Genomic DNA, 12,438 nt, shown 5'->3' on the forward strand with positions numbered 1-12,438 from the left:
ACAAGGTTTGGGGATTACCAGTAAGCTTCAATGGGAAAATTGAAGGAAAATTGAAGGCAGGAAGAGATCGTCTCGCCGGTGTCCTTTTCTGCCGCCATGCTGTTGCTCTAGAAAGAGAAAACACATATATATAACCGTCATATAGGCGCTACTCTCCTACTAACCATGGCCGGACCTTCAATCATGGACTCACTATTCCAGCGCAGCCTGGATGATCTTATCAAGGGTCTCCGGCTCCACGTCGCAGGCGGTGTGCCGGCCTTCATATCCAAAGCCCTAGACGAGATCCGCCGGGAGATCAAGTCTACTGACCTACAGATGAAAGCCACTGCTCTTCAAAAATTGACTTATCTTCGCTCCCTTCACGGCATCGACGATTCATGGGCTGCCTTCCACGCCGTCGAAGTTGCCGCCTCGCCTCGATTTCATCACAAGAGGATCGGTTACCTTGCTGCTTCCCAGTCATTCCACGCTGCTACTGACGTCGCGCTTCTTCTCACCAATCAGATTCGAAAGGATCTCGGTTCTGCCAACGAATTTGAAGTAAGCCTCGCCCTTGAATGCCTCTCTGTTATCTGTACGCCTGATTTAGCTCGCGATTTGACGCCAGACATCTTCACATTGCTTTCCAGTTCCAAAACTCTTGTTCGAAAAAAAGCCATTTCAACCGTTTTTAGGGTTTTCATCGAGTATCCTGATGCTGTTAGGGTTTGTTTTAAGCGATTAGTTGATAATTTGGAAAGCTCTGATGTTCAAACGGTTTCAACTGTGATTGGCGTGTTCTGTGAGCTAGCTTCAAGGGATCCAAGATCCTACCTTCCTATGGCACCGGAATTTTATAAGATATTAGTTGATTGTAAGAACAATTGGGTGTTGATTAAAGTGCTGAAAATATTTGGAAATCTGGCTCCACTAGAACCTAGATTGGCTAATCGAATTGTTGAACCCATTTGCGAGCATATGAAGAGGACTGGAGCGAAGTCACTACTGTTTGAGTGTATTAAAACTGTAGTGACGTGCTTAAGTGATCACGAATCAGCAGTTGCACTTGCAGTTTCGAAGATTAAGGAGTTTCTGGTTGATGATGATCCAAATCTTAAGTATTTGGGACTTCAAGCATTAGCAGTTGCCGCACCAAGACATTTGTGGGCTGTGGAAGAGCACAAAGACGTTATGATTAAATCTTTGAGTGACGAAGATCCCAATATTAAGATAGAAGCTTTACGCCTTGTAATGGCAATGGTATCTGAGGATAACGTGGTTGATATTTCAAAGGTATTGATTAGTTACGCACTTAAATCAGATCCAGATTTCAGCAATTTAATTCTAGGATCAATTCTGTCCACCTGTGGAAGAAACTATTACGAGATTGTTAATGACTTCGATTGGTACGTCTCTCTTCTTGGAGAAATGGCAAGAATTCCTCACTGCCAAAAGGGTGAAGAGATTGAGAGCCAATTGATTGATATTGGTATGAGGGTGAAGGATGTTAGACCAGAGCTACTAAGGGTTGGTCGTGATCTATTAATTGATCCCGCTTTGCTTGGCAATACCTTCTTACACAGTATATTGTCTGCAGCCGCTTGGATTTCAGGTGAATATGTTGAATTCTCAAGAAATCCAATGGAGCTCTTGGAAGCATTGTTACAACCACGGACAAATTTGTTGCCACCATCAACTAGGTCTGTTTATATCCAGTCAGTGTTTAAAGTATTAACCTTTTGCTTGCATTTTGAATCAAAAACAATAGAAACCGATGTTCTTTCTAATTCTGAGGTTAATGAAGAGATCAACACTAGGGTTTCTATTCTCAGCATGATAAACTGTGTTAAATCTGGTTTGGTCCCACTAATGGGAACCCATGATGTGGAAGTTCAAGAGAGAGCTCGTAATGTTCTAGGGTTTGTTGATTTGGTAGAAGAAGAACTCGAAACTAGTGAAGTTCTGATGTTACTGCACGATGCTTTCAGTGAGGAGCTTGGTCCGATTTCTTTAAATACCCAACTAAACGTATATGTTCCTGATGGAATTACTCTAAAGGAAAACCTGCAAGACTTGGATTCTATCTATGGTGATATTAGTTCATTTTCAATTGGAAAACCTTTATCAAGTGAAATGAATAGCCATAATAATAATAGCATAAGTGAATCGGAACCTTCTACAGAGTCCACTTCTCTGCTTGCTGAACATAGGAAGAAGCATGGACTGTTTTATCTAGCACAGGAGAAAAATGATACGGCTTCCACTGATTATCCGCCAGCCAATGAATCGAAATTGGTAGATGATAGAGAAGATCTGATGAAGCTTGCTACTCAATCTCTCGGCCAGAAGAGAAAGCCAATCCAGGTTAAGCCTAGGCCTTTTGTGGTGAAACTAGATGGAGATGAAACTGCGACTGTTGCTAGTAGCGAAAGAGGCGAGGCCAAAAATGATCTTGTCTCTGATGCAGTACGAGATGTTCTTTTGGGCCATGAAGCCTCAAGCACTTCTTCGAGAGGTCAGATGTCTATAAAAAGCAAGAACCGATCTCATGGTAAAGAAAGACAACAGAAAAAAGGGGAAGAAAGTACGAACGTGAATGGCAGACGAAAGAATAGGAATAAAACTCGGAAAAAAGCAGATGGGAGTGTTAGCGTAGCTGCACAGACAGGGGTAATACCGGATTTTTTGTTATAGGATTTATCGTTGATTATGGAAACTTGATGGGATCTTGTATTTGCTTCGAAACCAAGGTCAGTTCTTCTGTGAACTTGAGATGCAGTTGTCTTCCTTAATTTTTTTTACCATTTTGATTGTCTTGGCTGGTCTGGTCTGGGAAGGCTATTCCATTATAATTTGTGAGATTCATTTGGAGACTAAATATAACTTCAAATCATAGTGTTTTTTTTACATGTATGGTATAAAAAGATAAGCTTAGTGAATTTGTTGTGCTTTTCTATGAAGTCTCCACCAATGCTTGTAATTGCTTCTTTTGGAAACTTGATTTCTGTCACATTTCTTGTTTTATTTAACTTTAAGCATTTTCTTTTAGTAAGAATCGAACTCGTTTCTATTTTTAAACACGACTCCTGTCATATATTTATGTGTGTTTCGACATGAAATTAGATTTTGGAAACTAGGTTTTAATAAATTTAGTATTCATAGAAAAGTTCTCTATCCAAATTTATAAACAATCAAATAGAGCAATTTAGTGGAAGGGATTTGGCATGCACACATTCTACATTATTTTTACTATGTTTGTGTTGGCAACTTTGGAATGTTTCATTTTCAGCTAAAAAATAATCAGGAGTGATGAAGTTGTATCTATTTGTAAGTGATAATAGGAAACATTTTTTGAATTTATTTTATATTTAATTCAAATTCAAATAAACATGTAGGAAATATTGTAAGAAAAATGAGGCAAAAAAAGAACCCAACTTTTAACTCTCTTATGGGCATGTACATGATTAGGTACAAATGGATGAAAAAAAAAATTAATTTTTAATAAACTTCTAAATTAAGTTTAAAAAATTTGATCTTTTTATAAAATATAATTGATTTTTGTTTTGTGACTAAACAATAAAATTAGTGTAACAAATAAACTAGTTAATATAGTTTTTTTTTATCATCTCAGCTTCTATCAATGTGAAAAATGGTATGCACCATCCACTTCAATTTGTGGTGTCCCTCCTACCCGATTTTCATACTGGTTATTGCCTCTATTGGGAGTAATTATTTGGAAGAGTATTATAATAATACTTTTTTTTTTTTATCTAAATATCATATTATTATTATATATTTGTTTGGTAAATTATAATTTGTTTGTAGAAAACATCTCCAGCCATCAACAACTTGAAGACATACTTGATATTTTACATTAAAGTGGAAATTAGAAAACATATTATCAAAACAACACCAAACAATCAAGACCCTCACAAGTTAGATCTTGAGAGGCTGGTGTTATTTTTATTATAGTATCTAGTGAGGAGTAGGTCTATTGACATATTTCATATTTGGTAATTGTATAATTAAAATTCTAAGTTGAGTAAAGTATTTAAGATTAAAAATTAAAAATTAAATTAGAATTTATTAGAATTTTGGTATGTTTTTATAATTTTCAATTATACTCTTTTTAGGTGGGTATTATATATATATATATATATATATTAATTTAGTAACTTAACATTTCGAACTAATATTTTTTTTAATTTAGAAAGTTAATATGCTTAGTCGATATTTTTTAATATATCAAATTAACATGTAACTGATTTTTGTTTTTTTATGAAAATTAATCTCCAAATAAAAAATCTTTGTAATGGTTTCCCGCTTAAACTCAAAAGCGTTTCTAGATGGAATCGAATCCGTGACCTTTTGGTAAAAACTCTTGATAATTGATTCATCATAATATCATAATAGGTTGTGTGAAATAAATATCTTATAAATATAAATCATATATATTCAAATTATTTTATTGTATTTTTTTTTAAACATAGAAATTTCAATTAAATTATAATTTTATAACTTTACTATATATAAGAATTGTAATTCAATTTTAATTCATGTAGAATTTAAATTAAAATTACAATGTCAATTCCACTCATCCAAACAGACCTTACAGAAATGATCTTATTTCATGATCAAATCTTTTAAGTGAATATTAAACTCATAATATTTGATATCTTATATATAGATCTTATCCCTCAATTAGTTTATAAGTTAATATATAATGTGAATAAGATTAATTTTGTACTTAACACACATTGATAATCAATGGAAGCTTCTTCCATAGTTCTCAATGTACAAAGTTTAAACAATTCAAACATGTCTTGGAGATATTATAGGATGAAATAATTGAGCAACCTATAATTATTTATTTAAATAAATGAATCTAAAAGATCATACACATTACACAATCAATTTGGTAACCTAATAGTAAAACAAATTTAAATTGTGATTCAAGCATAAATATTATAAGTATATATAATTAGTTGTGTGAATTAATAATTCTATGCTTAAGTGGAACTAAGAATTGTGTATATATATAAGAACTAATTAAGCCATAGACTAAATAATTGAATATCTAATTGTAACACAAAAAATCGATCCTTCTTATGAATAGATTTTTGTTACTCGATAGTCGCACCCCATAACTTACATTTCCCTCGAGTCTCGAGTGAGACGAGAAACCAAAACGGTAGGCTTGACTAGAGTGTATTAAAAAATGTCGATTTAGGTTAGCTTTAATATTTTTAGAGTCGTCACCTACTTTACTATTCGAGAAATTAGGGAAAAACAATTTTATGTGTTTAAACGCATTTTAGATATTATGTTTTTGGTTCGATACTTGCTTACACGTGAGAAATGACTCACGCGCTATGTCTCGCGTGCAATTTATACTTTAAACTTTTGATCATTTAAAAAAATATTATTTTATAACTTATTTATTTATTTATCCCATACTAGGACATAATTTAAAAACATATTATTTTATAACTTATTTATTTATCCAATACTAGGGCATGTATCTAAAAGTAATCTAAACTTAAACATGTGTCTATTATTTTGTGTCTTTTTGTTCATAAAATATGCGTTTATGATTCTAAATTTAAATTAAAAAAATTAAATTAAAGAAGAATGATAGTATTATCTGTAGACCAGCAGCGAAGCTTGAGGAATGATACGATATTAGTTTCCTCACTGTCCGATAGTCGGAATCGCCTAACTTCCAGGGTCGGCCTCAGGGTAAGGCAGTCTATTCAGTTGCATATGACCCCACCTTTATTTGGCCCTATTTTTTAATATTTAATACTATTATTAATTATATATTATATTATTAATCTTATTTTTTTTCTCATTTAATATTAAATATATATTATACAATATATATAACATTTTTTTCTATTTTTTAATCTCTTATTTCCGTATTATAATATATTAATCATTTATATCTTATTTTATATTATTAAAATTTTAAAAATATATATATTTTCTATGTTAAGGTTCAAAATTTAAATTTGTTTTGTCCTTAAATTGTCAGTCGACCATGCTAACTTCCGCATGTGTTGTGGTCTTTTTCTTTCCTAGAGCCCCTAAATCTAAAAACGTCCCCTTCTCCCTTCGTCTTATTCTCTCTTTTCTTTCCTTTTGTAAGCCAATCCCAACTTCAAGTTAAACGAGCCTAAGCTACAAATCTGGGATTTCCTGAAGATCCGGAAAATATTCGTCGGTCTGAAGGGCCTTCGCCGGGTCCCTAGTTTCGCGCAGAGAATCGGGCTGATAGTAGAGCTTGGACGCATGATCCCTTGATGACCCTTCAATCGCTTATAGAAGATACCTAATTTTTATGGGAAATTTGACGAAATGACCCTCATAATAGAGGTAAATGACCTGGTGACCAACGCATAAAATTAAATGCGTTGGTGACCACTTTAATAATTTTGGACGATTTTTCCCCTACGCGAGATGCAACTGCAGTTGCGTCTCGCAACCGAAACCTTATAAAATCCTTTTTTTTCATTTGTTTCTTTCCATTCTCTCTCTTCTCGCTCTCCGGTCCCCTTCTCCGTTGTAACCCTAAGATGCCTTTCTCTTCTCTTCATCGCCGCCTCTCTCTTCTCTTTCGCCTCCTCTTCGCGAAGAACACAACGACGAAGATAAGTGCGAACGACGAACTGCGAAGCCCGAACGACGAACGATTAATTGATTTGTGTTTAATTGATGAATGTTTGTTTAATTGATTTGGGTCTCATGTTGATTCTCCTTGCATGTGTTTAATTGATGGAGTCTCATGTTAATTCGCCTTGCGGGCGTGATTGTTGACGAGCGGGCACGAGCGGATCTTGATACGGAGTAGTTGCGTATCGTGGTTACGTCTCACGAATGACAGTTGCGTCTCGCGGTTGACACATGCCGTAATGGAAGGCGAAGAGTTACACTATATTTAAAGGCAAGTTATAATTTATTTCATATTTCTTCCTGCTCATCTCTCTAGCTTATGCTCATCTCACTACTGCCTGTCTCGACGACTCTTTCGGCTCGTCTTCTCGTTCATTCATCGTCTTCATTAATCAGGTTAGTGTTAGTTTTTGTTGCGAATGATTTATTTTATGTTAGGGTTTAGGAAAACTTGGTTGCGCCTTGCGAATAGTTTAGGTTAGGGTTTAGCTGGTTGCGTCTCGCGATTGACGGTTGCTTCTCGCGATTTACGGTTTATGTTAGGGTTTAAGCAAACTTGGTTACGTCTTGCGAATGGTTTATTTTAGGGTTTATGTTAGGGTTTAGCCGAACTATGTTGCGAATGGTTTATGTTATGTTAGGGTTTTGGCAAACTTGATTGCGTCTTGCGAATGGATTATGTTAGGGTTTAGCTGGTTGCGTCTCGCGGTTGCTTCTCGCGAGAAACCGTCAGCTGCATTTTTCCACACTCCATTATACTCAACAAATACTTTAACAAATACTTCAGCTTCAATTGAAAACAATAATACTATCAATCGCGAGACGCAACCGTACCATTGAAATGCAATTACTCATTATAAATGATCTGGTCGTGAGATGCAACCGCATTAATTCGCGAGATGCAACCGCAATCCGCTGCAACTGAGACATTTATACTAGTATATCAATCAATCCTTAAACTCTAAACCTAACAATGCGTTCAAAGAAGAAAACAAACAACAAGAGAAGGAGAAAGAAGCATATCAGTACCGGACATCATGGTTGTCTGCCTCGCTGGGATTCCGACGTCGGGGTTGCTTATTCGGCCGTTTATGTTTTTAGAAAGAAGGATGAGAAGACCGTGAAGAGAGAGATCATGGAAGAAATAAAAGAAAATAAAATGGTAGAAAGAGAAAAAATATATTAAATAGCAAGGGCATTGTAGATTTTTCATCATGCATCCGGTTGCGTCTAGCAACCGACGGTTGCATCTCGCGAAAGGAGCAAATTTGTCCAAAAAAATTAAAGTGATTACCATCGCATTTAATTTTATGCGATGTTCATAAGGTATTTACCTTTATTATGAGTGTCATTTCGTCAAATTTCCCAATTTTTATCCCGTTTGATTAAGGGGTTCAGATAATTTCTTCATTTTTTTTTATTCTGCAAAACAAATTAGAAGATAAATATTAATTTTAACTTTTTTTTTAATTTGCTGATTTATTTATGATATTTTTATTTTATTAAAACAAACTCCAAATTTATTTTAATTATATGAGTGGTAAAATGTGAGAGTAGAAAGTCTTGGATAAATTAGGTCGAATTATTACAGAGATAATAAATTTATATGTTTATTTATAAACATAATTTGGTTTTCATAGTATTATAATGTTTTTTTAACAAATGCAACTTCTAAATAAAAAAAATGTTATTTTTACTTTCCATTTAAGTAAAGATGAATACACAATTTAATAAAAGAATTTGTGCGGGTGAAGTAATTAAAATTTACTTAAAATCGTAAGTATTTTATAAACTTGTAAACTCAATAATTTATTTGAATGGTAAGAGTTTATTTTAAAATATTATTAATTATGTATAATTTTATTATTATTATATATATTCTTAAATAAAAATTAATTTAAATAAAAATTAATTTAAATAATAATGAATAAATGATACTAAATAAAGTTTTAGTTATTTTATTTTTAATTAGTAAATAAAATTTATTTTATTTTTATAAAATTGTAAGAATAAAATAATTTATAAATTCATAAATTTTAAAATCATAAACTTATTTTAAATTAATTTAAGAGTTTACCTAAATATAATGGTTAACCTTTTTAGAATTATAATATCCTACAATTTTAAATACAAATTTAAATATTATGTGAGAGTCTTTCATTGTAATTGATTTTCATTTTGAAAATTAATAATCACAATCAATCATTTTTTAAAATTATTAATAATAAAATAATGAGTAAAAACAATTTATTTGATATGAAAATTTAAATAATTAAATTAAATTTTAAAAATAAAAACTAATAAATTATTACTTTTTATGATATATGTTATATTATAAGTTGATATTATATTATTATATATATGATTAAATTGGCCGGAGATACGGTCATTAGGTTAAAGAATGTTTATGTATATATATACTCTACACAAACCCTATTCAGGGTTAAGAATAAAATTACATTTAACATGGTATCAAAGCCTATCTAAATATTAAACCCTACTCAATATTTTGTCCAATTACCGTCGATATGTCAAACGGGGATGATATTTTCGGCGTCTTCGATGCGGAGTTGCAGTCTTCCGGCGGTCCGACCTACCAGATTCCTAGTTTGACTCTCACTCAATGGCAGAATCTCCTTCGCCTAGTTGGTAACAATGGTTCTTGCACTAATCGTTTGAGTGGTAAGTATCATTTATCTTGGATTATTGATTCAGGGGCTACCTTACATGCCACTGGAGTTCAAGACTGTTTAGTTGATTGCTTTGTAGGGACGAAGTGTCCCATTTCTCTAACCGATGGTAGCATTATTACTGCTCATATACGGGGTTCTGTGTACTTATCTCCTGAGATTACTCTGAAAAATGTTTTATTTGTCCCATCTTTGACCTGTAACTTGATTTATGTTGCTCAGTTGATCGATGATTATCATGGTGTTATCATATTCTCATCTGATTTATGTACTTTTCACGACCGTAGTACTAGGAAGGTGATTGGAGCAGGTGAATGAAGGGGGGTCTCTACTACTGGTGCAGTGTTCCGGCGTCACTTTTTGTCTGCTCAACTGAGAGTATGGGGATTTGGCACAATAGGATGGGGCATCCTTCAGACAGTTTGCTGCAGCATTTACCTGGTGTTAGTGTTACTCATCGTTCTCCTAGTGTTAGCCCTTGTGATATCTGTCATCAGGCCAAACAGTCTAGGAGTGTTTTTTATGACAGTGATTCATATGCTAGGAGTATTTTTGATTTAGTACACTGTGACCTTTAGGGTCCTTATGTTGTTCCCTCCTCTAATGGAGCACGTTATTTTCTTACTTAGGTTGATGATTTTAGTCGAGATGTGTGTGTAGTTCTTCTATCTGTTATAATTGAAGTTTTCACTGTCTTTATAAAGTTTATTGCTATGGTCAAAAGACAATTTGGAGTTGATATTAGACATGTAAGAACTAACAATGGAACATAATTTAATTGTTTGAAATCTTATTTTTCTGAGGCTGGTGTATTATTTCAAACTTCTTGTGTGCATACTCCTTAACAAAATGGTAGAGTAGAAAAGAAACATCGACATATCTTGAATGTTGCACGGGCTGTCATGTTCCAGAGTTCTATTCCTATTGAGTATTGGGGGGAATGTGTTCTTGCTGCATGCTACTTGATAAATAGGACTCCTTCTCGTGTTTTGGGCTTTCGTACTCCTTATAAGGTGTTATATGGTACCACTCCCACTTTGTCTAACGTGCGTGTTTTTGGTTGCCTCTGTTATGCCTTTGATTTACACTCTCGTCGTGACAATTTTGATAGTCGTAGTCGTAAGTGTGTGTTTTTGGGTTATCCCCTTGATAAGAAGGGGTGGAGGTTATTGGATTGGGAAACTAAGGAGGTTTTTGTGTCTCGTGGTATTATTTTCTATGAAAATGAGTTTCCTTTTGCCCATGTAGATTGTCCTGTCTCTATTCCTTCCATTAGTGTTGTAGAGGAGGCACTAGACCAGGTTTCGGTAGGAGAGTTCATGATGTCTGATGAGCTAGAGAGGGCTTTGGGTGAAGAGGCTGGTGCATAAGATTCAGTGAAGGAGACTAATGCGCAGGGCTATGCTGAGGAGCCTAGTTCACCGGTTGTGCAGCAGGTGAGCGAGTCTAGCGTTGAACAATCGCAGTCGAGCGTCTAGCAACCACAGTTGGGCAGAGGTATGAGGACTCAGACTCCTTCTTCTTGGTTGACTGATTATATTACCCCCTTCGACATCATTCATCTGGCTCTGACCCTTCCTCAGCTACTCGGTATCCTCTTGCACATCATTTAAGTTATGATTTATTCTCTATGATACATTGGAATTTTTTGGATGCCATTTCTAGAGGCGTTGAGCCTAAATCTTACATACAGGCCTCTCTTGATCCTGGATGGCGCGCAACCATGTAGAGTGAGATACGATCCTTAGAGGACAATAGAACGTGGAGTTTGGAGGATTTACCTCGAGGGAAGAAGGCATTGGGATGTCGCTGGGTCTACAAGATCAAACACAATTCTGATGGGTCAAAATTGAGCGCTTGAAGGCGCGTCTGGTTATCTTTGGAAACCATCAGTTTGAAGGGATTGACTACTTTGAGACCTTTGCTCCAGTTGTCAAAATGAGTACTATTCGGGCCTTCCTTGTAGTTGCTGCTGTTCGAGGTTGGCACTTGCACCAGATGGATGTGCATAATGCCTTTTTCCATGGTGATCTGACAAAGGAAGTATACATGCGCCTACTACCAGGTTTTGAGTTCGGTCATACCAACAAAGTGTGTCGCATGCGTAAGTCTCTCTATGGACTGAAACAGGCGCCTCGTTGTTGGTTTGCGAAACTGACAACTGCCTTGTTTCCTTATGGCTTTATTCAGTCTCGTTTGGATCATTATCTGTTTTCCTTTTTGAGAAGTGATGTTGTCTTACATGTCTTGATATATGTGGATGACATGATAGTATTAGGGAGTGATTTGGGGACACTAGAGGCCTTCAAGCAATATTTATCATCATGTTTTCATATGAAGGACTTGGGGGATCTGAAGTACTTTCTAAGGGTTGAGGTTGATAGGAGTGTTGAGGGCATTTCTTTGTGTCAACGGAAATACGTTCTAGATATTATTTCCGAGTGTGGTTTTCTGGGTGCTAAGTCTGTTGATTTTCCTATGGAGCATAATCATAAGTTGGGGGAGTTAGTGAGTGCGCAAATGGAGGATCCGGAGAGCTATCTACGGTTGGTGGGGAGATTGATATATTTGTCTTTCACAAGACCTGATATAGCTTACTCTGTACATATATTATCTCAGTTTATGCATGACCCATTACAGGATCACTAGCAGACAACATTACGGGTTGTGAGATATTTGAAGAATGTCCTAGGACAGGGTATATTCTTGAGGAGTGATTGTGATCTTCGGTTATCTGGATGGTGTGATTCGGACTGGGCATCCTGTCCCAAGTCTCGCAGATCGGTTACTGGGTGGTTGGTGTTTCTTGGCTCTTCTCTCGTGTCCTGGAAGTCCAAGAAACAACCAACTGTGGCCTTATCTTCCGTTGAGGCTGTGTATCGATCTTTAGCAGCTTTGATTTGTGAGTTGAAGTGGCTACAAGGGGTCATGGTGTTCCTTGGAGTACCTCAATCGGGTATGCATGTGTACTTAAACAGTCAATCAGCTCTTCATGAGCATAGCAAGCACATTGAAGTGGATTTACATTTCTTACTAGATCATATCCAGGATGGGACTATTGTTGCTTCCCATGTTCCCACGACTTCTCAATTGG

The 12,438-nt window shown here is 35.2% G+C and overlaps 1 protein-coding gene across 1 annotated transcript; it reads left to right on the plus strand.

Annotated features, from left to right (window-relative positions):
• LOC124933765 (AP-3 complex subunit delta) lies at positions 1-3,011 on the plus strand. Its single transcript, XM_047474205.1, has one exon. It carries the CDS (start codon positions 166-168, stop codon positions 2,674-2,676), a length of 2,511 nt encoding a protein of 836 aa, XP_047330161.1. The 5' UTR covers positions 1-165; the 3' UTR covers positions 2,677-3,011.
• Positions 3,012-12,438: the final 9,427 nt, after the last annotated feature.

The sequence above is a fragment of the Impatiens glandulifera genome, chromosome 4, assembly GCF_907164915.1.
Source record: "Impatiens glandulifera chromosome 4, dImpGla2.1, whole genome shotgun sequence".
In the NCBI taxonomy this organism is placed as follows: Eukaryota; Viridiplantae; Streptophyta; class Magnoliopsida; order Ericales; family Balsaminaceae; genus Impatiens; species Impatiens glandulifera.